Source organism: Vulpes vulpes, chromosome 9 (assembly GCF_048418805.1).
Source record: "Vulpes vulpes isolate BD-2025 chromosome 9, VulVul3, whole genome shotgun sequence".
Taxonomy (NCBI): Eukaryota; Metazoa; Chordata; class Mammalia; order Carnivora; family Canidae; genus Vulpes; species Vulpes vulpes.
Genome location: NC_132788.1, coordinates 42289980 through 42317709, shown reverse-complemented (window position 1 = coordinate 42317709; position 27730 = coordinate 42289980). Strand labels below are relative to the sequence as shown.

The 27730-nt window shown below is 44.7% G+C and overlaps 1 protein-coding gene across 10 annotated transcripts in view; it reads left to right on the top strand.

Annotated features, from left to right (window-relative positions):
* Positions 1-27730, top strand: part of SLC7A1 (solute carrier family 7 member 1) — a 79856-nt gene that overhangs the window by 30321 nt on the left and 21805 nt on the right. For 3 of the 10 annotated variants that reach the window (XM_072719908.1, XM_072719909.1, XM_025996729.2), the window contains 3 exons: positions 7042-7141; positions 23647-24030; positions 26989-27147. In XM_072719908.1, coding sequence (XP_072576009.1) covers positions 23661-24030; positions 26989-27147 — 529 coding nt within the window. In that variant the 5' untranslated portion in view covers positions 7042-7141; positions 23647-23660. Of the gene's footprint in view, positions 1-524; positions 2732-7041; positions 7142-23646; positions 24031-26988; positions 27148-27730 lie in introns of all 10 variants that reach the window. The other 7 variants (XM_072719910.1, XM_072719912.1, XM_025996732.2 and 4 more) reach the window with 4 other exon arrangements.

Genomic DNA, 27730 nt, shown 5'->3' with positions numbered 1-27730 from the left:
CATCCGAGTGGCTTCAGAGTTGGATGCGCCAAGGTTTGAACCAAGCCTCAGCTTTATGACTACTTTACACAGCTGGCTTGGCTTAAGTAAAATGGGTCTAACAGCTGCATAAACTCCAAGGCCTGGTTTGAGGTTTAGATGAAGTCACGCACAGACAGTGCCTTACAAGGGGCTGGCACCTAGTGGCTATTTAATAGGAATGTGAGCCATTCTTCTTATTGTTACTGCCATGGGGGGTGGGGTGGGTGGGTATGGTTGGCTTTAGATGCGTATTTATTACTCCTATCAGGAGGCAGAAGTCAGAGGCTGGTTGGTGAGGGCTCTGAAGGGGGAGGGAGGGAAGTGGCAACACGGAGAGTCGCTTCTTTGTACCTGCCCTCCCGAACACGTGCCCTCCCTCTCTCCATGTCTCACTTCTCTGTCCTGCCCTAATCAGTGTTTCCCATGATGGCCTGGGAGGATTTCTGCATTCAGTGGTGAGTTGGTCCCTTCCAACTCTTAGAATTTACGATTTTGTTTTTCAGATCTCAGGCATTACAAAATAGAGGTTCACGGCTCCTTGGTGGGCAGAACATTTCTGGGAGAGAAGTGGTCATCCTTGTGCTGAACACTGCTTCATCTCTGTGCTTTCTCCGAGGATATCCTTCCATTCAAACGCTGCAACAGTGTGTTTTGCAGAGCAAGAGGACCATTTAATGAAGTGGCAATGGGATCTTTCTGTCACAGCAGAGTCCTGTTCTGATCTTCTGCGCCTCGCCTCCTGGAGCTGTAAAATGGGGATAAGACATCCCCCTGGGGCTCTTGTGAGCTCAGGAGGGCTCAGCCTGTTGCTTCCTTTCCCTCTCAGGGGCCCTGCCTGGCCATCCTGGCTCTTCCATGTTTGACCTTCACCTTCCAAGGTCACCTTGGAAGAAATGAGGACTCAGATTAATAAGTGAAGCATGTCTTAGCCTATACTACGTTTTTTAATTGTTTACTTTTTCCCATCTTCTGCTTGCGTTTTTGTTATTCTCAATCCTGGTTTGGGGACACTAGAGGGTTTTCCAGGGATGTGGTGACGAGGTTTGGCTTTCTAAGCATGAATACATGTTTGTTTGCAGATGTTATTTGTAACTTTTTAAAAACTAATAGAATTCTTTAACCAAGTTCACTTAAAGTCTGTAGAACACTCTACAGTCTACAGTTTCTCACAGTGTGGCAGGCTTTCTCTACTTTGGTGCTGTGTCAGTACCTCTTTGTTGTGCACACTGTCCCAGGCCTTGTGGGATGTTCAGCAGCATTCCTGGCCTCTGAGCACTAGATGGCAACACCAGCATCCCTCAACTGTAGTGGCCACAGATATCTCCAGGCATTGCCAGGTGCCCCTTGGTGGGAGCAGAGGCATCCTTGAGAACCATTGCCCCGTAACCTCAGACTTGGCCTTTCTGGGCTTCTTCTGCTGTTGGCATTGCCAGGAGATGTAGGCTAATGGGACAAATGGCCTTTACTGGTCTCTTGCAGTACACAGCAGAGAAGGATTCTGTGGCCTTTTCCTAGAGTATTTTGTATCTTTGAGGAAGGTTGAATCATCAAATTGTGATGGTCTTTTCCAGTCTTTCCAGTGGTCTTTTCCTTGGTGCAGTATGGCTGGAGTAATTTTAATTTTTGAAGGGTTGGGGGGAGGATAAATACCTTGCTGTAATTTCCTAGACCAGATTTCCTTTAGAGTTTGTCATTTTTTTCCCCTAATAAGTTTAATAGAATCACAAATGGCTATATGGAGTCTGTGGTCTTTCAAACAGCATTTATACTTAAATGTTACTGCTGTCTCAGAGAGGGGACAGAAACTGGTGTAGGTCCCTGATACAGATGGGGTTAGGGTGGACATTGGAAATTGTTAGAAGAGGTGAGGTATTCACATCCTCACGTGGACACTGGTATCCAGTCTGTGAGTTTTCCTGGGAAACCACTGAGTAGCAGCTGTAAAGCCCACAGTCAGCGGGTAAAAGACACCATGTTATCATTGAGAAAAGCTGGTAAGTGAGCAACACATGCTCACAGCATATGTGTTGTGCTGTCTGTCATGGAGCTGTGGAAGTCAGAAAATGTGGGTCTGATGGGAGCGTAAGGGAACATAGTATTTTGGTTCTTGGTACCCTCTAGATCTACCCTGTAGAAATGCATTACTTCAGTTAATAAGGGTCCGGTTGTTTCTGGGTAGATCTAAAATGCAGTTTTAAGACTGGGAGGCTGAAGGAGAGAAGGAATGGCTCCCATATTCCTGTGGTCCTCTTAGCGCAGCCGCTGGGATATCATATTCATGATGCAATTCCTACGGTGCCCACGCAGCAGGCCCCTCACCAAACGGGATGAAGGTCTGAGAATCTGTGTGCACAGTGCTGGATCCTTCAATGATGCCTGGAGGCCTGCCCTACTGGTGCCAGGGACACTGCAGTCTCTTTTCTGTACTTTAGGCTTTAATACCATCCTCCATTTCTTCCCCTGAACAGAAAAGTGATTTCCGTGTAACTACTTGGCAACCTCTTAGCCTGTGCTGCCTTTTAACCAACAAAAATCTTACATTGAAATTCGAAAACTATTCACGCCAAGGAAAAAAATTAATTATGATTTCCTTTTTTAAACTACAAATGCTCTCCTTCCAGGGTTCTGACATCTTCATGTGCCCTTGGCAGTTCCACAGGTGCTCGGCCATCCCAAAGGAGCTCTGTTTTTGCCAGAGCTCTTGACTGGGGTGAGTAGACCTAACAGAAATCCCCTAGCTGCCTTACACTGTGCTTCCTGGAGCTTTGTTCCTTACCATAACTGTAGCATCTGGCCTCCTAGTGGGATGGAACACATACTTATGTAGTTGCGGCTCATCTTAATGTAGGATAATCTCATGGAATTGCTTTAGGAGATCAGAAGAGTGCTTCCTCCAGTTAATATTTCCAACATTTTTATTTTTCAAAGAGGCGTTTCCAGTCATAGAACATAAACTCCAGGCAGTCAGGGGTTTTGGTCCAATAATGTCACTGCTGCATCCCTGACTTCTGGAACCATATCTGGCACCCAAAACATTTGTGAAATGAGGAACAGAATAAAAACACATTTTACAGGCAAAGCCGCTGTTTAAGTTGCCAAAAAGTTGGGCTTTATGTTTAATTACTGGGAAAACATTTTAGTGGCTCATCAATATACTTAATGAAAACATCTGATTCCTTTTGATGTCTAAATTGTCCAGTGGAAATACGTCTGCTGATATTTTCACGTTATTTTGCATATATCTTCTTGCCAGTGGGCCGGGTGTCCCCCATTACACAGAGCCACCTGGCATCCTCGCCGCACCTTTACAGTCCAGCTTGTCAGATGTGGTATTGAAATGCTGGTTGCCGTATTTACAAAATAAATGAAATTGAATTCTTAAAGTATGAAGTGTATGTAGCATTCTCATGACTCTTTCTTTTTAAAAAGTGAATTGTTAAATCTGTAGAAATAGAATAAATCGGCTGGAACATTCTTGGATTAAAGAAAAGCAGTACTCATGAATTTATTCGCTATGCATTCCAATCCCATTAATCCTGATGAGTTCAGGCTGGATTAATGTATGGTATGCTTTTCTTCAGGACTTCTAAGTTGAGCATTAACTGCTTGTATACCGTGACAGGAAAATGTGAGCAGGGTAGGCTTTCATGCCCAAAGAAGCAGGAGAACAGCTTTTGTGATGTGAGTACACATCCAGCTTGGCCGTGTTCATTGGACTGGACAAGTCCGTAAAGCAGCGTTTCTCAAACTGCTTGGTCTCAGAACCCCCTTGTACTTGGTGATTACAGCCTATTGAGGACGTGAAGGAGTTTGCTAATCAATGTTTATTATATTACAAATTAAAATTTAGAACTTCAAATATTTATGTACTAATCCATCTAAAAAAACAATAAACCATTTCATGTTAATGTAACATTTTTATGGAAAATAACTAGTTTCCAAAACAACAAAAAGTTAATGACTAGTATTGTTTTACATATTTATAAATCTCTTTAATGTTCAGCTTGATCGGAGGCAACTTGATTCTTAGTTCTGATTATGCATCAGTTGGTTTATGTATTGTTTTAGTTGAAATATGTAAAGAAAATGCAGCCTCAAATGGGTGCTTGGAAAAGGAGAAGTCCTTTAGTAGCCTTTTTGGATAATTATGGGTCTTTGATACTGCACAAAAACTTAAAAGGAGGTAGTTGGTGCCACAGTAGAATGTGAAGCCATATCCATGGGCTTTTTGTATTTGAAAATGTTTGTTTTGTACTTTTAAAAAAATTCCACTTTGTACTTTGAATCAATCGTTTGTCCATGTGTGATTCTGTTTCAGTGAATTACTATCTTACGATAGTAATTATGAGATCTTCTAAATGTTGACAGATTTTATCATGTAATTGTTTTCTAAAAATTTGTTATTATCACCACCAGTGTCATCAGAAAACTTTTTAAGTTTTGGGAAACTTCCTAGTTCTGAGTGATGGATGCAAATTTTCCAAAATTCTAATTTTTTTTTTGTTTGAAAGTTCAAATTTTTTCATTGGCAGCAAACATTGTCAGTTGTTTTCCTTCTAGATTCTGCTCCTTTTATTCCAGAGTTTTCATCCTAAGATACTGATTCAGTCATGGCTCTTGGTTGTGTCTCCCTTCCTCAAAGGATAAAGCAGGTTTTCTTGGCTTGGCCACAGGACTTGGATGACTTTGCCCCCATCTCCCAGCACTTTGACAGTTTCCAGCCTTGTTTCCAGCCTCTACAGTTTTATTTTTGTTTTATCATTGGCTTAAAACCACACACATTTATTGTCTTACAGTTCTGGATAGAGGTCAGAAGTCCTAAATAGGTCTCACCAGGCTCAAGTCAAGGTGTTGGCAAGGATGTGCTTGCCATTCTTAAGACTCTTGAGAAAGAATCTCGTTCCTTGTCCTTCCCAGCTTCTAGAGGCTGCCTGCCTTCCTTGGCTCTTGGTCCCCTGACATATTCAAAGCCAGCGATGGCTGATGGGGTCTCTCTTATATTGCATCTCTCTGACACTGACTCTCCTGCACCTTTTTTCATCTTGTATGGGCCTTCCTGATTCCATCAGACTCACCACAGGAAAATCTTCCTATCTCAAGTTCAGCTGATTAGCACCTTTATTCCTTTTGCAACCTTAATTCCTCTTTGCCATGTAACCTAACATATTCACAAGTTCCTGAGATTGGGATTTGGACGTTTTTTGGAGGGTGGCAGTATTATTCTGGCTGTCACATTCAAGCCTCTCCGTTTTCACATTCACTTCCTACTTTGTTTATATTGGCTAGGTTTGTTCTCTAAATACCACTTAATTGCATAAGGCTTTTCTCAAGTCTTCAGGTGAAGCCAGCTACTTTCTCTTCTACAGAGACAGACTCACATATGAGCTACACCACCTTAGCACAGTAATGCATTTGTATGTCGGTCTTCCATATTGGACTATGGCCCTCTCAATGCCCTTGTGGTGCTTGGCACATGATAGAGAATGAGCAATATGATGTTAATTTTGGACATTTGGTTATGGGCTATGTTTTGATGCTATTGAATGAATGTTCAGTTTCTTTGGTATGATAATGGCATTACAGTTCTGTAGGAGAGGGCAGCTCGGGTGGCTCAGCGGTTTAGTGCCACCTTCAGTCCAGGGTGTGATCCTGGAGACCTGGGATCGAGTCCCACATCAGGCTCCCTGCATGGAGCCTGCTTCTCCCTCTGCCTATGTCTCTGCCTCTGGCTCTCTCTCTGTGTCTCTATGAATAAATAAATAAAATCTTAAAAAAAAATTCTGTAGGAGAGTGTCACTCTTAGGAGTTACCAAAATACTTAGAGGTCAAGTGTTGTGATAGCAATGAGAGCTCACTACCAAATGGCTTGTGAGAAAAGCTTCTATTTATGTAAAGATAAAGCAAATATGGAAAATGTTGAATATTGGTATACGTAGATGAAGACTTTGTAAATGTTCAGTTAACTTTTCTGTAGGTTTGGATGTTTTTGAAATAGAAATTGGAGAAGAACGAAGTGTTGATGTAAAATCAATGTATGAAAGCTACAGGCCAGGATAGAGTAGGATTTCAGTTGTTGGGAATCTGGTTTGCTGCTATTGAAGTTATAAAACTCTGATTAGCATCTTCATGTGCGTCTTTGGCATAATGATAATCCTCTCTGGGTTCACATTAGTGCAGATTATATTCAGGAGGCTTAATTAAACCTCTCCAGCTCCTGGGTGAGCACGTGAGCATGTGCGAAGTAGAAATGGTAAGATCAAGGAAATAAAGAACTTTATATGTTGCTCATCAAGGAGCTTCTTCCCAGGATGGACTCTGAAGGTGACTGCTCCCGCTTTCAGATAGTGGCGACTCTAGTTACTAGATCCCATTCCTTCTGGGACTGCAGGCTATTCCACCAGGCTCGTCAGGACAGCACACCTCCTGAATTTAGAACACCCTGGCCCATCCTGATGTCGACAGGACAGGTGGACACTTGTGTCCACCTAGCAGCTGGTCCAGGAGAGTCTGTTGCAAAATGGCCATTCACAGATGTTGTCGACTGTTTCCCAAAGGACCCAGCTAAAGCTTTCTGCCCCCTGCTGGTCTCAGTTCTCAATGCCATTGTCAGGGAGGGATTCACTCCCCTCTTGGCTCCTGGTGAGGGCCTCAGAGCTTTTACTCACCCATCTCTGTGCCCTAGATCTATGGTGGTTGCCTGCCTGGGTGATGCTTTGATACTATTCTTGTTTGAGATGTGATCACCATTGGTGAAGGTAATGTGGTAGGCTCTCTGATCTAAGAGGCTACCTCATCCAGCTTCCTGTCTTATTCCCTGCCTGGTACTTTGCTGCATGCTGCTCAGTCCCTGTGGTGGGACCCTCACCTTCCCAGCCACTTATGCCATTCATCTTCGGAAGGTGGGGTGTCCTTCCTGATGCTGAGCTGGATGGAATCATCCCTCCCTGTTGTTGCAGCTACAGGTGTGGAATTTCTGGAAACCAAATGGATGGGGCCTAATATCATTTCTTTGCTTTCCAGGGGCCAGAAGCTGTCATCTCGCCCCTCCTGAGACATCTTTGCTCCAGTACCCAGGTGATCCTCAGGTGACAAGGTGACGAGTTCTCACGTCCCATTCCAGGTACAGCCTGCCCATCTGCACCTCAGCAGGATCTCTTGGGCGCTCTTGGACGCTAGAATGTATTGTCCATTTACTCCTTCTGTTGGCAGTTGATTCTGTAGTTTAACTGACAACTACACCTTATGTCATCATCTTTTTTTTTTTTTAACGTCATCATCTTTTAAAGCTTATAACCACTCTGCCTTTTCAGAGTTACCTAGCTCTTCGGGCCCATCCACTCAACAGAAAACTGTGTGCCTCTTCACTTTGGTGATTTTATTGAATTTCTACATTTCCTTCACAGAGAACTTGAAATCCTCCAGATGGCAAGGCTTCCAAACAGAGGCCACAGGGCCCACCGTGGAGGGAGGATCTGTCGAAGCCTGCCCCTCGCTCCTAGCATAGATGCCAGGATGCAGCACAGTGTGCAGTGCTTGGGGGAGCTCCGCTCTGAGCCATGGCCCCTGGCCTGTCTGTGCTGGAGGGCCACATAGTAGCACTGGTGCATTGTGCTGCGGTTCTGCCTTTGACTTTTGGAGCCTTTGCACTTCCCACTGTCAAGGGTGGGCTCCAGTTTCCTTGCTGCTCTCAAGCTTTTCCTCCTCCTCCTATCCCCTCATTCCTCGGCTTTTCTCTTTTTTACTTCAGGATTCTCCCATAGCTTATTTGGATTTGGGTTTGGATGTCGTAGTGATCCACTGTAGGTCTGTGTATTCCCAGCCGGTCCTTGGAGCCCCAGGGGCCTGAGGGGAGTGAGGAACCAAGCAGGGAAGGCAGGGAGGGCCAGGCTCGCTAGCAGGGGTGTGCTGTCTCCCATCTCTCTGTGTCATGGTGGCTCCAGTTTTATCTGATTCTTATATTTGGGTTTGACATAAGATAGTGGTTTGGGAAAGAAGGGTTCCACCATCAAAATAGTTGAAAACTATTGCTCTAGTTATTTATTTTTTTTATTAAAGTAACAAGTTCAGTGAGTGTAGGTAGTTCACTGTTATTGTCACTATTTTATGCATCACAAAGAAAAAAAAGGTAAAGTTTTTTCAGGCATGCATGTTTATAAGATAATAACCTCACCTGACTTTCCTCTCTCCATCTCACATTCTTATGGTCCTTTGGGGCCATTCAACTTCTTAGTTCCAAATATAACTATATCAAGAATGCACACATAATCAGGGTCCTCCTTCATCAGAGGGACTTTGTGCGGGATGTGGCCCATGATCTTTGCCACAGGAAAGCATCTGGGCAGGTGGCCTTGAAATAAGAAGGAGGGGTAGGCTCCCCATGGCTCCCACTTCATAGAGAAGCTTGCCTCTTGTTTATGAGGCTGTTACGACCTTGTCAAGGTCAGAAACAGAGGTGCAGGGTTACCAGGTGCGCTTTCCCAAAAACGGTCAAACCGGATCCTTGCTGGCAGGGACGTGGGAGGATATCCCGTGCGGTGCCAGAAGCCATTGTGAACCTCCAACGTCCTTTTCTTTCCTTCTCCCTTCAGAGTTTATTTAGTGAAATAAATAAATGCTAAATGCAGAGTGAGTTCATTCTGCATTCTTCCTCCTCTTCCTGCAATGGTCAGATGTGTCTCCGCTGTCTTAACAGACTATTTTAGAACTGTTTCCTGTTACCTAATACCAGAGCTTGTTGCGTTGGTGGTGGTGGTGGGGGCGGTGCTGAGTGTTCATCTCCAAGTAAAAAGTCTATATCAAACTGTTTCTCGCGATCAGGATGCTGTGACAAAATGTGTGGGGAAGCCATTGATGGTTCTTAGGCCCTTGGGCACATGTCAGGAGAATTCACAGCCTGTTGGAAACCACCATGAGGTTGTCCCTTCTCTAGTGAAGAGGGTATTCGGACCAGGTGCCAGATGGTGACAGAGTGGTGCACCCTCTTGAGGCCTTTTGGTCTCCCCCACACTTGTTTGTGCTCTTTGGTTTATCAAGTCATCGTCTTCCTGCCCACAGGACAGGCAGCTTGGTTCCCTTCCCTGCTGTTTCATCAGCACCTAGAAGGGTGGGGAGGAATAAGGTAGGCTTAAGGCAAATATTTGTTGAATGGATGGATGGTTGCTTTCATCTTCCTTCCCAGGCTGTGTGCACGCTGAGCGCAGGGTCAGTACATTGCTTATCTTTGCAGCTCCCATAACTCTCAGGAGAGTGGCACAGGGCCGACATGCAGTTTTGTGAAAAATCAAATAATAGTCATTTAATGCATGCCATTCTAACAGAGGAGGAAATTGCTTTCAGGTCATTCAGACTTAATCAAGAAAAAATAGTTTCAGGTCAAGAAGAGGTTAACTCCACTATTAAAACAGAGACAGCTAAAGAAATGTTGAGCTCCGGGTTTTAGCTTCTTGAAGGTTTAAAGAGAGAATGAATGCAGACTCACTCACTATCTCGTGACTGTTTGGACCATGGGGGAGTGCGGTGTCACTGCATAACAAATCACCACAAACCTTGAGACCAAAACAACACACATCTATTGTTTCAATGTTCCATGGTCAGAAGTCAGAGCACAGCTTGGCTCACGAGGCTTCAGACAAGGTGTTGACTAGGGTTTGGCTTTTATATGGAGGCATGCCTGGGGGAGAATCTGCTTCTAAGCTCTCTCAGGTTGCCACTTTCTCATGACTGTAAGATTGGGGGCTCTGGCCTCTTGCTGGCTGACCTGGAGGCCACATTCTTTGCCACATGGGTTTTCCCAGTGTGGCTGCTTGGTTCATGAAACTGTCAAGGAGAGGCTGCTAACAAGATGGGGTTGTGTGTGACATAACAACCATGGAGTGACATCCAGCACCTTTGCCATATTTTGTTGACTGGAAGCAAGTCCCAGTTCCCACACACACTCATGGACACACCAGGAGTGGATCATGGGGCCACCTTAGAGACTGCCCACCACAGATTGCCTTTCCCTACTCCTTGAAAAGTGGTTCCCATTTGCTATCCATTTTTGTGGAAAATTATTTTGCTCCTTTGCTTTTTTCCACAACGATCCATGATTTAATTAAATTAATTCTTAATTATTTATTATTTATTGTTAAAGATTTTATGTATTTATTAATGAGAGGCACAGAGAGAGAAAGAGAGGCAGAGACACAGGCAGGGGGAGAAGCAAGCTCCATGCAGAGAGCCTGCTGTGAGACTCCATTCTGGGTCTCCAGGATCAGGCCCTGGGCTGAAGGTGGCGCTAAACCGCTGAGCCACCCAGGCTGCCCCCACCATGATTTTAAATCTTTTAAAGGATCATAGCTCTGCAGGGTCCCTTGATTCTTAATAACCAATATGGACACCCTCCGTGCCTTCCCTGGCCCTGCTGGGTGGATGCCCCCAGAGTGTGCAGTTCTATCTCAGGAACATTGGGTTAAGTTGCTGATTGTGAGCTCCTTTAGAACCCAGTTGCAGTTTCGACACATTGTTTGGGTAGGAAAATTTGGTCCTGAGTCTCAAATGCCTGACTTGGCTGTGAACTTCTAGAAGGCAAGCTGCTCTACCAGTAGTTTTTTCTGTGGCATTGGGTATGTGGAGAGCATTATTTGGGGGCATAAGTTGGGATGTCTCTTGTTAGCCTTTAAAAATTCCTTAAAAACAACAGAAGTCTGTGCTCTACCTCCTCATTCTCTGAAGATGTGGTACCTAATTGTCATAAAGCAGTAAACAAGGAAGGAAGAATTTCAGTGAACAGCAGTCTGGGTAAATTGACTGGTATAATACTGAGATGGTTTGGGGTCAAATTCAGGTAGCATTCTGTAGGGACAGAATGTGGTTACAGGATTGCACAGGGGTCTTCCATTAAAGCACAGCAGGTGGCACTGCCTGTGACACAGGATGCGCCTATGGTCCATCCTGCATGCGAAAAGAGCCCCTGCACACCTAATTGTGTAGTGCAAGTAACTATTTGTCCAACTTTCTGGGCTGCTTCATCCACCTCTGGCAGTCCTCTCCTGGTCTTTGCTGGTTCCCTCTAGCATTCTGCGATGCGCAGACCTCTTTGGAATTGGCCATTTTCTTCCAGAGCTTAAGTCATTTCAGGTCCATGGAAGTACATTCTCTGCTATAATAGAGACTGTTCTATTACCACATACTAGATGATTTCCTCCAATTATATTACATTAAAAAAAAAAAACACCTCATGGTAGATGAGTACAACAGGTAGTTGTTGGATTTTTTTTTTTTAAGATTTTATTTATTTTTTCATGAGAGACACAGAGAGAGAGAGAGAGAGAGAGAGAGAGGCAGAGACACAGGCAGGGGGAGAAGCAGGCACCATGCACGGAGCCTGATGTGGGACTTGATCCCGGGTCTCCAGGATCAGGCCCTGGGCTGAAGGCAGTGCTAAACCGCTGAGCCACCCGGGCTGCCCAGTTGTTGGATTTAAACAAGTAAAGTGGTAAACCACACAGGAGACTGTGATCTTTCTTTCTTTTCTTTCTTTCTGATTTTATTCATTTATTCATGAGAGAGAGAGAGAAGCAGAGACAGGGCAGAGGGAGAAGCAGGCTCCATGCAGGGAGCCCGACGTGGGACTTGATCCCGGGTCTCTAGAATCAGGCCCTGAGCTGAAGGCAGCACCAAACCGCTGAGGCACCTGGGCTGCCCTATGATGTTTCTTTCAACTTTGACATGCTTTTCCTTTGGAGTGAGGGCTTGAAATTTTGGCTACCTGTGAAGTATGATTACAGGAAGACCTACCATAAAATGCAGCATTTCCTGCTTAGGGATTATTTGTGCATGACATATACCACACAGATAATTCCCATGGTAACTATGAGTATGTGGAGTATGTGTATCTCAGGGCTCTTTGAGGAGAAAGCTGAGATGAGGAGCAAATGGCAGGTAAGTGTGAAAGATTATAGCATTTGCTTGCTCAAAAGTGCTTTATTAGTCAGATTAAAATATTGTGCTCAAAGGCAAATGTAATTGATTTGCTCCACAAAGAAAAAGGGCTGAGCCATGAGCAGTCAGCTGTGCTGTTTCCCCCTCCAATCTGTCCTTCACAACAAGACCAGATCAATCCTCCCAAGATAATATTTTCTTGATGGCCTTCCTTTTGCTTAAGAATTTTATATCCGAGTGTAAATCCCCCCCTCCCCCTGCTGGCCATTCAAGACTCTAGTAAATGGACCGTCTGGCCCTGCCTTCCTGCTCCACTGACCACCCCAGCTTCCCTACGGTTGTCTGACGTGTGTCATGGGTGGTCCAATGGACCTGTGCCTTCCCTCCCTGCTGGGGTTGTGAACCACAAGACACACTCGTGTCTCCTGGGGTGTACAGCACAAACTCATGCTGGTCCTACAGGTGTCTCTCAGCAGCTGCCAGCTTCTGCATAACCTAGGAATCACTTTTTTTTTCTTAAATCTCTTCTTTGGAACTCACGTTGCCTTTTCTGATTTCAGTCTAATTTCCCAAATGTGATCCAGACTTAGGCTCAGAGAAATATGTAGGAACAAGTTGGGTAAGAGGTAAGACCAGGCCTGCCTATCTCAAATCTTTTACTCACGGCTGTTTTCCTAGGTAAAAAGTAGCTGAATATTGACAGTTTCACATGGCTCAACCTAATCCTGCATAAAAGACTATTTAATATGTGGCCATGGCTTACAGCCCTGGGGAGTTCTTCTGGTCCTAGAGGTAGGATTGGTATGGGTTGTGGAAGAACTTCTTCTTTGTTCTCTGGGTCAGCCTTAGTGAGTTCCTTTCTTTCACATTCACTTTTGGAGATTTCCAAATGTGCACAAATGTAGGGATGAAGCATAATGAAATCCCATGTATTTAGTTACCCACATCTCCCAGATGGACTCTTGACATGGATTTAATTTGTCTTTGGATCCTTATACCTTCTTCTTTTCCTTCTTATTTGTTTGTTAGTTTTGTTAGAATACTTCCTTCCCCTTAACTCAGAAGCAATCCATACTCATAGAAAAAATTGTCAAAATGCAGAAAATAAAAAAATGTCCATAGTCACCTGTTCAGAGACAACTATGTGGATTTCCCTTCCAGGCCATTCTTTGTAAAAACTCATATTCAATATATTATTATTATTTCTCAGGGATGCTGTAAATGCTTTTTTTGGATACGTTCTCCCCACTTTTATCAGGGATGTAATATCTCCAGCATAATGTTTAATCCATCTGCTTTGGCCCACTCTTTTTTCCACATACTTTTCTAAATCTTGCTGTCTGTATGCTTTCCAGAACTCTCCCTGAAACCTTGGTTGGGCCCTGCAGCCCAAACTACCCACCTTTCCTCAGTCCCAAATAAAGCTCATCTTGGCCAGCAGCTGGAGGGAAGTAGGTGGATTATGTTCATTTACTCTACCGTGTCAATATATAATTGACTTAATTTTTACAGAGGAATTGTCATTCAAGAAGAGGGTGTCACTTAACCCTTGTGAATCTTTATTTGTAGAAGCAGGTGACACATTAAGAATTGTTGGCAGCAGGGAGGGAGAAGCTTGGTCAAAGTTGAGTCCAGTCCATTTGGCACCTGGCATAGAGTAGGGTTTCTGGAATCTCATGGCCTATGTTCAAACCCTGGCTCCACCAGAATAGAGATAGATAGATAGATGATAGATAGATAGATAGATAGATAGATAGATAGATAGATAGATAGATGTAACCTGCTGTCTAAACTCCAGTCTTAACTCTCCTGAGAGGAGTAACAATTTTTATTGTAGATCTCTGATGGGGATTAAATGAATGTGTGTGTGGGGGGGGCGGGGGGCAAGGAGCTGGTGTAGAATGTTGGTTGATTGCAGTGGACCCCAGCCCCCTGGGAGTCTATTCAGGGAGCTGGACCTGAATTTTCACAGCTTCTTTATCTACTTTGGAACCAGTACATTTTCTAGAAATTTCAGGTTTTTTTTACACTGTTGCTTGTGACTGTGGGAAGTGGGGGAAGGGTGGAAATTTGCAGGAGCTTGGGGGCTAAATTCGAGAATTGCTTGGGTTTGTTGAGTGAATGCATTAGTAACTGGAAAAATATTGGTCTGTGAGTGTGCAGTGAAAGTTAGAACAGTTTTACATAGAATCCTTTGCCTTGCTCTAGGTCCAGATGCCAGTTCTCGTTGTGCTTTTTGAAAGAGGATGGTTCTGGGAAGAGCCATGGAAAGCTCTGTCTTTCAGGATACCTTAGAGGCCTAGAGAGTTGTAGTAAGTCTGAATTCTAACCTGAGGGGAACATTATTTAAGACATTTCTTTTCTGTTTGAGAGCCAAATGTATGACAGTTTTTAAGGCCCAAATGAAGTGTACTTCACAGCTCACACAAAGCAGACTTTATGAAATCTCCCACTGGTAAGGACCAGGCTGCTGTTTGGTTCTGGTTAATCAACACTCGAGAGGCAATGGCACGTCTCCTCCTGGACCTGCTCATGGAGTTTGTAGATCACTTGGCTTCAGATTCTAGATATAAAACATTTTTGTTACATACTGCAAAAGTGAGTATGATTAACGACATGTGTCAAAGGAGCTCTGAGCTCCTGATAGAATACATGTTTTTGTTGTAACGCATTTCTATATACAGGGCCAGGGCATCTCTCCTGATAAAGCATAGCCTTCCCTAGTAATGAAATGCCATCCAGAGACATAACTACTGTCTAATCATATCCTGCTGGCTTAAGGAGGAGCATTTCTAGATCTGGGTATCTGATTTTTGTGAAAACATACTTAGTAGTTCTTCCACTGGCTTCTTGTTAAAAAACAAGAATATGAAGAATATGATTCTTCAAATTGAGTAAACAATATTGAAAAGATTTAAGTATAGCTAAGTAGACAACAGTATCTATGGCAAAGCCTCTGTTAAAGAGAGCCCTGCTGACAGGAGGCCTTGGATGATGGGGATTGCCTGCCTTCCAGGAAGCAGAGAGAACTGACAGATTGCAAATTGAGATTTTTGAAGAAAGAAATTAGATTGAGGAACTATGCCTAATAGTGTGGCAATAATAGCAGCTCTTTGCATTTGAAAAATAACAAATTTGGCTTTTCAGCATGTTTCCTATGCACTATCTCATTTGTCCCTCACATGCATCCTGCAATGGTGAGGACAGCAATGGTCTTGTCTTTAGGTGTGGAAACTGAGACCCCAAATACTGACTTAAAGATAATGAATTTGGACCTTACAAAACCCTAGTCAGAGGGTATGACAGGTCCTTAGACTCTCCCATGGTGGAGCCGGAAAGTTGTCCCTCAGATAGGGCTGGACAGGAGGTGGGGATGGAGCCCACCCCATAACGGGAGGTATCTGTGAGGAAGATGAGAACTGTTTCAAGGCTTAGTAGGCAAGACTTTGTTACCTATGTTGGATTTTAACCCATTTGACAACTTTTTACATTTATATGTGTTTAGAGAAACAAAAGTATTCTTTAGCAACTCAGACCATTAACTATTCAGCTAACAAAATCTCCTTTGATAGACAGACTCTCAGAAGTTGATGGTAGTGGTGGGGACTACCTAAGATGAAGGTCAGTTTCATGTCAGCTTCCTCAATTTAACTCAGCTGGGGGTGACCATGCGTCTCCGTGGGTGCTACATATGTCTGGTCCTATGAATGCTGCCTGGTGCCTCCTCCTACTGGTAGACGGAGGAGGGTTAGGATGCCGTTCTCCAGGTGGGACACACATAGACCCTTCCCTCTGCCAGTCAGCCATGCCATCTGTCTCTGCTTCTCTCCTGTACCAGCTCTCCATGCCTGTTCCTCAAACCCGGACATCCTGCTTCAGAGGGCAGCACAAGGCTTTGGGGCAGAAAGACTTGGGTTCAAGCCCCGACTCCATTGTTCACCAGCTACATGTTCTTGGGCAAGTTACCTGGGAGAAGTGACGTGATCTGTGGTGGGCTGGGTGTCCTTCATTTAAAAAAATCTTCCCAGGGATCCCTGGGTGGCGCAGCGGTTTGGCGCCTGCCTTTGGCCCGGGGCACGATCCTGGAGACCCGGGATCAAATCCCACATCGGGCTCCCGGTGCATGGAGCCTGCTTTTCCCTCTGCCTGTGTCTATGTCTCTCTCTCTCTCTCTCTCTCTCTCTCTGTGACTATCATAAATAAATAAAAATTAAAAAAAAATATTTAAAAAAAAAAAATAAAAAAATAAAAAAAATAAAAAAATCTTCCCACATGGTTCTCTTGTGTACCCAGGGTTGAGAATTATGGAGTTCTAGAATGCAGAGTATTACTGGCTAGAGAAGGTGCTGTGAAGATTAAATAAAATAATTTATCTAAGGAATCTTTCATTTGGCTGATGTCCCAAAGCGTTAGTTGTTATTAATGATTACTATTGTTTTCTGCTTTAAAAAGTAACACATCTCATTACAGATAATATGACAAATACAGAGAAAAAGAAAACAACCCCTAATCTGAAAGATAATCTCGGTATTTTGGTACATCCCTCCTCCCACCGACATGCTCATTGGGATAATATAATGTACCTTTTTATTTGATATTTTCCCAGGACATTAAAGCTGTCGGAAACACTTTTCTGCCAGCATACCATTTCAGCAACAGATTTGCGCTTGACAGATCTTTTTCTAGTTTTTTATTAGTATGGTATTGTCAGCTCTCAGCGCTATGAGTTATTTACTTGGGCCTCTGTGAGGTCTGAGCTTATGGGGTGGTAGCACCACTCACAGCCACCATGGAGGTGGCTCCTTGCTGCTTCCTGCCTGGCTGAGAAGCCATTGCTGTGCTCATGGTCAGTATCTCCATTCCTGTTTGCCCTGCTCTTTGCCATTTCTGCACTAGAAGCTCTCTGAGTAGTTTGTGGTTCCCTGGCTGACTTCCTAATCTGTGCCTGGAAGCTGTCCTGCCCTGGTGGGCATGTACCTGTCGTGGGTCTCCATGGCCTCCTTGGCCTGTCCTTCTGTTGCCTGGAAGTCAAGATTGAGAAGCAGAACCTCTGCTTTCCTGCCTCCTCCTGCACCCCTGTGTTTAGCAACTCTGTTCTGCTGTGCAGACTTAGAGCTTATGGCCTCGTGTCAGGCTGCATACATTGCTGTTGATGGGACCTCAGGGGCCTTGGGCAACTTCTGCATTTAACCCTGTTGAGTCCGTAGAAGGGGGCATGCCATGGACTGCAGGGCTGCTGGGGTTTTTCTGATATGGCCGAGGTGTTAAAGTCCCCTAGGTTTGGGGGATGGGTGGACACTCTGAGGTTCAGTGATCACATTGGATCTGCCCATTCCAGTGAGAAGCCACATTACCTGTGGGTTGTGATAGAAAAGCATACAGCATCTTTATATCTGAGGCTTCTGATGGAAGCAAGGACATGCACAGGTGGACTTAGGACTTTATGCCTCCATCCTTGCATGATGAAATCATGCCTCTTTTCCCTATGAAAGTACAGCTGTGTTCCACATTATGCCATTTTGCTATTACGAAGACATACCTATTTTTTGTTAACTAAAAGAAATTGGAAGATTTTCACTTTTACCAAAAAAAGACAAAAAGTGAAAGAAAGCAGCATTCAGCATTTGTTTTGCAATGAGCTGTTACAGAGGCTGCTCAAATCCAGAGTGTCCCGAGCCTTGCTCCTTCCCCAGGGACTGTACTCAGCATCTCAGCATCAAGCCACTAGAGCTTTGAACTGCATCTGTGAACGTCTCTGCTTTATCTCAATTTATTTTGTGCATCTGTTAGCAAGATATGTCCTAAGGTGTCAGAAAAGTCTAATAGAGGTGTTTTTTTTTTTTTTTTTTTTTTTTGGTCTGAGGATGCTCAATAAATTTCACATGTAAATTAATGATCGTTTCTTTGCTTTACACTGTTTGACTTGTGAAGGGTTCCATAGGAACGCTGCACTTTCTGATAGTAGGGGAAACCTGAAGTGGCCTTTGAGATGGACAGTTAGACCTTCTCTTTTGGAGCTCCGATCACCTGGTGGGCCCAGCTGCTGGAGCTGTCATGAGTGCTTACCTTCTCCCACCCTGACACTCTGCTCCCTGGGGTAGGACTGTGGATTTATGTATTTCTAGAAACACTGGCTATGTTGAGCACAGGGCATCAAAACACAGGTGGTGAAATCAATGAATTCTGGTGGGATTTGGTTAAATCCCAAACATGTCCTGTGGTGCCTGGTGTCAGATGCGTGTAGATCCTGAGGGCTCCAGAAGATGTCACCTTTCACTGCATGGCAGATGGACTCCTGCTGCCCGGGGAAGACGTGTCTCTAAGCTGGCCATTATTGCAGACCCTGACTGTGTTGGCATGCTGCATCACTTTTAACTCACCACCTGGACCCATATGTTGGGTTCAGCTCTGTCATTTTCTTACCTCCTTTCATGGTGCCACACCCACCTCCTTAGGTCTTCATCTCTAGTGGTCCACCAGTCCTGTCTACACTCTGATTTTGTTTTTGTTTTTGTTTTTGTTGTTTTAATTTACATTCTTTCTCCTGGGCCTCCTACCATCTGGGGAAAGTAGATCTGACATTGAGAACAAGAGCGCTTCCTCCAGCGCAGGTTGTTTCCTTCTCCATGAGTCTCTTCCTCTCCCACCACAGCCTGTGCCCTAGAATACTCTTTTCCTGGACCTCTTCTACTGCCTCAATGCCCCTTCCATGTTGGCATTGAAGGCACTCTGTGGCCCTCCAGGTACCATGGATGTGGACATATGGCTGGCCAGCTGCTCATGCTCTAGGGAAGCCCGAGCGACTTAATCGACTCTGTGTGCCATCCCATTCATTAGTGGTGCCCCGTAAGGCTAGCATCTGGCAAAGACCTGCTTTCCCTAGCTTTGGACAGACTGAAAGCATGGTGTATCTCCTGTTGGAGGATAGATTTTATTCTAGATGGCTCCTACCAAGGGCTGAGTGAAAGCAGGTCATTTGGGGCTGGGGCCATTCTGAAGACCACTTAAAGGAAAAGCAAGAATATTAACTTAGGAAAGACATCAATATTAATATTTTCTTCAAAGGAGGGCATTTATGAACTTTGTATAAAAGCCTCACCTGACCCCTTCTCTCTCCCTCAAGCCATTCAGCTTGACTTTTTCAATGATGGAACTATCATTAAATTTGAAACTGAAAGAAAGGCATCTATTCACACCTGCCCATCTTTGTCAGACCTCTTCAAAACAGCATGGAAAAATTTTATCTCTGCAATCCTGACCCACTGGATCATTTTACTCCTATTGCTACATAGTGATTAGTAGAGTACACCTTGGAGTGAGAATTTCTGTGGGAAAGGGACTTTCCTTTGCTTTTATTAGGGGATAACACCTAAGGTAAGTGTCCTTTAATAATAATAATAAATGAGTAGGGGTAAGAGGATAAGAAGATCTGAGACCCTCACTGTTGCAAGATTTCTGTCAAAACCCCAAATGAAAGTGTAGGTGTTAACCATTGTATAGATTCCTCTCCACGAGAAAGGATAACCTGATTTTTCGTTTAATGCTTTCAAAAGCGTTGTGACAACTTTCTGCGTAAACCCCAACAGTCAAAAGTCCATGACAACCCACCATTGCAGGGATTCAAATGGTTAGATTAGTTTTGCAGAGACGAGTATTCTTTAGTCTCACTGTTGGTTGAATGACCAACTTTGGGATTTTGGCATGAATGGGAATTGTGGCATAATGTGTACAAAATCCTGACAGTTGATCCCGCTTGGAGAATAGTTTTATGCTATGTCTAAGGAAACAGAAAGGATATTTCTTAAACCCAGGACATGGTGAGGCTCTCCTTTTCAGCTACCCTGGAAAGTAGAAACAAGCTACAGAGACACATGCCTTCTTTGGGCTGTCAGCTGTGGCCCTCCCAGCAGCATTTGCCTGCATTGTTCTAGCGTCTTCCAAAGGAACTGAGCCTCCCCTATCCCCTGATAACAAGCATGTGAGTTCAGCATAAACAAGACACTAATGTCATACTAATGTCACATTGTATGTCCACCGTACTTCACTAATGAAAACTAAAAAAGAAGAGAAAATAAAAAAGTAACCAAGGTGAAAATAGTGGGAAGTTGGTCTCATTTCAGGGTCCATTTGTGCTGCCCCCTAGGGCAGTGGTTCACAGAGTACTTCCCCCAGGCTGCTGGGGGTGAAGAGGCCGAGAACTGTCCCCAGAGACAAGAGCCACCGTGTGCCTGTTTAAAAGACATGAACTACATCTGTCTAGTCACATGTTGTACTCAACAAAGACTTACCTTTTCACATTATGTTTGAAGACCAGTATCTATCTAAATTTATAGAATCCAGTAATCTGTCCCCTTAACTTGAAGATGGTGCTGAGCCCCCGTGTTAGGAAGGGAGTTCTTGGAGTGGGTTTCTGGCTGGCGGGTTGTGGTGATACAGGGCACTTGTGGCATCTCCTCTGTAGCTCTGCACCCACTGGTGGCCCGTCACATCCTGACGTGATTACTGGGCCCTTGTTCACCTTCCATTCCAAGGAGGCGCAAAAATATGTTCCTGGCCTATGTCTGGGCTCCAGCAGCTTTTACTTCTGCTCCAGACAACAGTGAACTTTTGAGAAAGGAGGGTAAATCATTGACCAGTCCCTTCACAGAGCCCAGCATAGGATGTGTCTTGTCTTTTAGAAGAAGAGACCTTCCTGGTCCCTTGGCACAAGCCTCCTGGGTCCTTGGTTACTTTACTCTGTGAAGCCAAGGAAAGAAGTTGCTATTTAATTACACTGGCTTTGCCTTGCCCCTGGCTTTTATTGTTTGTGGGAGGGAATGCACTTATTAACCAGACTACATCTAGGAGGGGTGGGAGCAGGTAGGCACTCTCTAAATGTCAGCTGCATTTACCAATCTGGTTGAAAACAGTGCACATCATAAGAAGCTTTCACACTCCGTTTCCCTAAAAGATTCCTATCTACTTAAAATAATCCCCTCCCTGCCAAAAATGATGTCGAGGAGTGACTTTACAGGGATTCTGCACCTCCCCTGGCACTGCCTTCTCTGCCAAGGGTTGTGTTGAAATGTTGCATCTTTAACTCGTTATCCAAGCAGTTGTTTTCTAAAAGCTTTGTTGTGATTTGCAATCGGACTTGAATAATACCAGTTAAATCCTGTAAGGAAGAAAAGAAAAGGAGGTTCCAGGAGGGATTACACCCTGGGCTCTCACCAATGCTGGGACCTTCCCTAGGTCACTCCAAACCTCATGTGTGTGTGTGTTTTTTTTTTTTTTTTAATTCAATTTACCTGCATATAGTATAACATCCAGTGCTCATCCCATCAAGTGCCCTCCTTAGTGCCCGTCACCCAGTCACCCCATCCACCCTCCCACCTCCCCTTCTGTACTTCCGAACCTCATCGTGACAGGGAAACCTGCTTTCCCCAAGTGTTGCTCGCTGCTCTCTGGGGTGCCTCAGAAGCAGGCTAGTGTGTGGCCTGAGGTAGACTGGGGAGCCACTGGCCTTGTTAGCAATGCCTGCCTTTTCCTGCTCCTATCACACCCTCATGTCTGGGGTCTTCCTGCTCCATGATGGCTCCACAAATAATGTCGTCTGTCCTCATTTCCTCCCCACTTCCTCCCCACCTTACAGCACAATGATACCATTTCCTTCCCACCTGGAATGCCAGAGCTCTAGATGAGCACTTGGGCCCCGTGCCTTCCAAGCTCTGTGACCTGGTCTGACCCTTGGCTTTCAGAGTTATTTGTCCTCATCTTTATAATGAGGAGATCAGGACACATGATTGTATTCCTAGCTGAAAACTTTTGAGTCTTGAGAAGTTTTCTTTTGGTCTGCTCTCGGCCGGTCAGATGAAGTACAGAGAGGCCTGCTCCCACTCCGTGTGACCACACAGAAGGTCCTGGCCAGGCCCTGGGAGGGGCACAAGACCACACTGTGCCCAGTGGCTGGGGCCACGGGGTGTGAGCTGGCAGTCTGGTGTTCTCAGTGGTTAAGTATGGACTTTGTGAGATATGCCATTCTTCCATTTATATTATGTTTTCTAGTGACTGACCTCATTGTAGATCAATAAACTTCAATTGATGATAAAGATGAAAAGGCAATGATATTTTTTTGTACCTCAATGGCTAAAAATCATGATAGCTTCTCTCTGCACACAGGCTGTTTTTTAAAAAAATAAACTCCTTGGGTTAGCACAGTTTTTAGATTTATAGAAAAATTGTACAGAGCTCCCATACACTCCACAGCAGCTTCTTCTGTTGCCAGCACCTGCTAGTTCATGTGGACGGTCACCACGAGTGACCTGGCCCTGATACTGCCCATGCTTTATTTGGATTGCCATAGTTTTCCCTGGGTACCTTTTCCATTCCAGGACCCCATTCCGGATCCCACATGACATGTAGTTTTGTCTCCTCAGGCTCCTCTTGTGACAATTTCTTGGACTTTCCTTGCTCCTAAGGTCCTGACGGTTTTGAGGAGCACTGGTCAGGTGTTTTGTAGAATGTTCCCTATCTGAGATCTGTCTGATTTTTTCCTCATGATCAGACGGGGGTTATGGGTTTGGGGAGGAAGATCACAGAAGTCAGGTGCCCTCCTTGTCACATCACATATTCAAAGATTTGTAATTGTTGACCGTGCCCCCTGGTCCAGGTAGTGTTGGTTAGGTTTCTCCACCCTTTTCTGCCCTTTCTAGACTGGCCTCTGTGGAAGTCATGTGGGCAGCCCATGTAAGGCTGGAGAGCAATGTGCCACATCTTTGAGGGTAGGCACTGGTGTCCTGGCCAAGGGCTCACCGGCCCTCCTCACCCCCTTAGGATAAACTAATTGCCCAGGCAGGATTGGCCCATGTGTTAGAGGAGAGAGATTGGAACTCTGGACTGGGATGTGGTCCGTGATGTGTGCTCATCCTGGGGCCCATGCTGGTCTTGTTCTGGGGCGGGGCGGGGGGGGGGGGGAGTGAAGCAGGTTGGCCAACATAAGCCATAGGTGAATGTGTGCCCTCTCATGATTCGCACTCAGAAGTGAATCCTGGAGCACATTCTGCTAACATCTTCATCCAGAAGAGAAGGACTTCCTGGAGTAGTTAAGAGTTATTTAAAAGAAAAAAAAAAAACCAACCCTAACTTACAGTAATTCAACATTTTTTCTGCTCTGGACCTAACTGTGTTAACTTAAAAGTGGAAGCAGCTTGATTCTTTTCCTCAGAGAATCCTGGAAAGGTCTAAAAAAACATTGCCATTGCTATTCAAGGCCTCTGGGTTTTAATAATTAAAATATGGTTTGGTTTGCCTTCCATAGCATTTTACTTGGAATAACATCTGATTTTTCCTGAGAATTGCATGATTATTGAGGGCAAAAGCAATGTCATTAATTTGTGTTTCTCATATTATGTAACTTTTGCCCATAGAAAGGCACTTAGAGCTGAAAATTAAGAGCTGAAATAAATATAGAGGCTTGGAGAACTTAAAGTCAAGGCTGCTGGGTGTATGGGCCTCCCAGGCTTCTCTGTCCATACTGGTTAGGTCTAAGACTGGTACAAGTCATAGGAGGATATTCTGACAACCATTTGTGGAATTCTGAGATTTAAAATGTTTTAGCCATCAGTGATGGCAAAGGACATCGTGACTTTCTGTGTTGGGATAAGAGAAAGTTATTGGGTAGAATGAAAGGCAATAATAAACACTTTCATTCTTTTTTTCTAACAGATTTGAACAGCACGATGGGGTGCAAAGTTCTGCTCAACATTGGCCATCAGATACTGCGGCGGAAGGTTGTGGATTGCAGCCGGGAGGAGAGCCGGCTATCTCGCTGCTTGAACACTTTTGACCTGGTGGCGCTGGGGGTGGGCAGCACGCTGGGTGCCGGCGTGTATGTCCTGGCTGGAGCTGTGGCCCGTGAGGATGCGGGCCCTGCCATTGTCATCTCCTTCCTGATCGCAGCGCTGGCCTCGGTGCTGGCTGGCCTCTGCTACGGCGAGTTTGGTGCTCGGGTCCCCAAGACAGGCTCAGCCTACCTCTACAGCTATGTCACTGTTGGGGAGCTCTGGGCCTTCATCACTGGTTGGAACTTAATCCTCTCCTATATCATTGGTATGTCCCAGGAGGCCTGGAGCCCACTTCCTTCCCTCTCTGCTGTTCTCACCTCCAAACCACGGGTGACACTATCCTTTTTGCTCCCCATGTGGACTAGCTCCTCCCTAGGATTAGCCTCCTCCCTAGATTGTTGTACATGTTCCCTTTCCCTGTAATGAAGGGTGGGGTGGTGGGCTTATGGATATCGCTGCTCCTTCTGGTTTGTGCCCCAGTTTTTAATGATTAGGTGCATTGGACTGTTAGTGGGAATGAGCTAGGCCTTGAACAAGGAGGTCAGTCCTGTTAACACAGGAGATGTAGATTCAGTGGGATGTTCTTATTACTTAAAAGGAGTGTAGTCCCTTTTAGTATTTTCGATTACTGATCACTAGAGTAGACATACCACCGATACAGAAAACTTTGGGAAATACAGAAAAGCGCAGCACAGAAAGTAGACATTGCCCAGTCTGGCAACCCAGAGAAATCGTTATTTATTCATTCATTCTTTCAGCAAATATTTATTGAGCCCCTCTTCCATGCCAGACATTATGCTAGATAGTAGGAACGCAGTAGAAGAGTAAGACCGTCTCTGTGCATAAGAGTTTAAGGGATCGTGTAACTATTGTTAATATTTTTGTCAAATGTATATTTTTTTTGTCCAGGATGTCTTTTTATTTATGAAACAAAATATAGTAAACATTTCTCATAGTATTTATGGTGTTTCCATAGTAATATTCCAAATGATTGCATATTGTTACCTAGGTTTATATACATAGCATACTTTTTTAGATGTTCTTGTGGGTGTTTAGACTGTTTCCAGTTGTGTTGTTATTGTTACAAATGGTTAATTGTTTAATGTCTTTGGGCACTGCCATGTTTTTTTCCCTTTAAAATGGTCTGAGAAGCAGAATGTCTCGGTCAGTGGGCTTACGTATTTTTAAGGCTTGTGTTGCCTGCGATCCTTTGGGTGGCCACAGGTTCCCTTCCACACATACTTGCTGACCCTGGGCACCCGTGTTAAAAACAATCAGCCAACAAACAAAAACACTCAAAATACAAAGTTTTCTTAGTTTGGTAGGTGAGAAAGCATTGTCTCTCCTTATGTTATTTGTATTTTGATTACAACCAAAGTAGAATGCATCAACTTAAAAGAGACAGGCACCTGAATATAAGAATATCCAAAGACTATGAATGGCCAATTCCTAAAAGTAGAACTATAAGTGGCCACTAAACATTCTGTTTATATTTCAGAAAGCTTTTTGTAATAACATCAAAACACAGAGATGTGGTGAGTGGGCCCCAGCTCGCTCCCACACTGGGAATGTCATAGGGGGCTGTGAGCTGCCCGCTGGGACATGGGCCCCCGGCGCCATGTGGAGCACCTGCTGCCACTTGCCCACGCCAGCTGGTTGAGGGCTCCTGCCAGGCTCTCTGAGCAGCACCTGCCTTTCTTCTCAGGTGCCCGTGGTACCTAATGACAACCAGCATAGCTTATGCTTCTAAGTTTGAAAATCAAACTCATAATAACGTTTCTTTGTTTCAGTATGACACTAAAACTTAGAGCCACAAATGCTCCTATAAGCTCAAGTCACTCAGTGGGAACTTAGCTGTTTTAAATGGGCTGTTACGTTCCCAGAGGACTTACCTGGGCATAAAACAAAACCTGAGCTGGAATTGCCCGCTGCTTCCAGACCAACGAATGAAAGAAAGGTTCTTTGCCAGAATGTTCTTTGCTCATGTGAGACTGACTTGTGCATGTGTTACCATGGGTGATTCTTAGCCTTAGCTTTTGGGGAAGGGCAGTTTTTCTCAGCAAACATGGGGTTCCTTTAAAGCTGTGTTTCAGAGGGAAACACAGGGAAGGAGACCAGAAAGGAAGGCGAGGCAGCCTGTCTCACCCCACACGGTGGTTTTCAGAGCCTGAGCAGCCGTGAGCTGGTTTCTGTTGGGGCCTTGATGGACAGAATCCATAATAGGCTAGATAGATTCTGAGGATGAAGAAGCATGGTTACATTTTTGAGTTTTTGGACAAATATTCAGCACAAGACCAACTAGCAACATTTAATCTCTGTAATTCCCTCTGGCCAAATTTTGTGGGTGATCCAGACCACAGTCACCAACAAGGCCCCCTTTGAAAATAAAGGAGAATGCTGTATGTGAATATTGGAATTTTACTGACATTTCATTGAAAAGCAGTGGCTTTATTCAGGTTAAAATAAAGTGTGTGCAGTTAACAGTTATTGGCATTTGGGGTGCTGCATTTGTTTGTGATCCTTATGCCGGGGGATGCAGGGTACGGAGAGGAGGAGAGCTGGGCTGTGTCCGTGGTCAGATACCCGGGCACCTGTGGCCTCTGAGTCAGGTGATGTGAGCCCTGATAGGTGGCTGACACCAGCTCTGGGATGAGCAGGTGACTTTGTTGCTGAGGTGAGGGTTACACGTGTGAATCTCCTTGGTCTCATCTTACTCGAAGAACAGTGTTCCTTTGGTGGGTGGGGACCATCAGCTCTGTTGTCGGTCGGAGGGATCTTGGAAAAGAAGCTTCCTGAGCCAGGTGTTTCAATCTGCCGACTGCAGCCGTGAGCAGATTACAATATCAACTTCGTGGTTTGCCGCCAACATTTCTTTTAATAACAAAATAAAATAGGTGGAGTTGAATAAATACCATCAGAGTACTTCTCAGGTGACAAGGGTAATGGCACTGTTTTGTAAACTGTTTACTATTCAGTTGTATATTTGGAACACAGTACACGTGTCCTTACTGGGTCATGATGGAAAGTGTGTTTCTATCTGGGTCCATGAGACCTCCGCATCCTTGTCACCTCCCTGAAGGGCCTAATGGAGCATCACTTCTGAGCTAGCACACACCAGAGTCCACCATGCCCCAGTGCATCATCCATGACCCTCGCACACTCACTACCAAATACTGTTCATGGTTTCCCTTCAGTTTCCTCTGGTGCGTCTGTCTTGTGGCAGGTACTTCAAGTGTAGCAAGAGCCTGGAGTGCGACATTTGATGAGCTGATTGGCAAACCCATTGGGGAGTTCTCGCGGACGCACATGGCTCTGAATGCCCCTGGAGTGCTGGCCGAAAACCCAGACATATTTGCAGTGATCATCATTCTCATCTTAACAGGTAAACCTACACAGTGGGACACATCCAGTTGGAGTGAGAGGCCTGAGGTGTGTGGGACAGGTTTCCATGAGGCCTGTCTCTTCCTTTCCTTGTTCTGCTTTCCCCTCCTTTTCTTTCTTTCTGTAATGAATGCAGACATCATGTTTGTCTTAACGGCTTCTCATACACACAGCGTTGGCGCATTGGTTAGCTGTCAAAGCCGTGTGCCAGTTATTTAAGAAAGAGTCTCAGGTGCTTGTGTAGCTTTTTGTGGAGTGGGAATTTGCTAATACTGCAGGCTTTTTGTACAAGTGACCCAGGAATACGAATTCCCTTGACTCAGTGGAAGACTGTCTGGAAAAAAAAGTGGCATTCCTCAGCGGGTAAGAGGTGGGGGATGAAGTCAGTCCGTGGCACCAGTTTGTGCCTGGGGGTTGGAGAAGTCTTGAATGATTTTACAACTAATAGCCATCAAAATGCTTCTTTAAAAAGAAGTAAGTTTCATGACAGTCGTGGGCACAGACTTTTAAAATTCCAGATACTGCTTAAGCACGGCTAAAGGCAGCTATTTCCCAGTGATGTTTATCTGGGTCTCAGCCTCAAG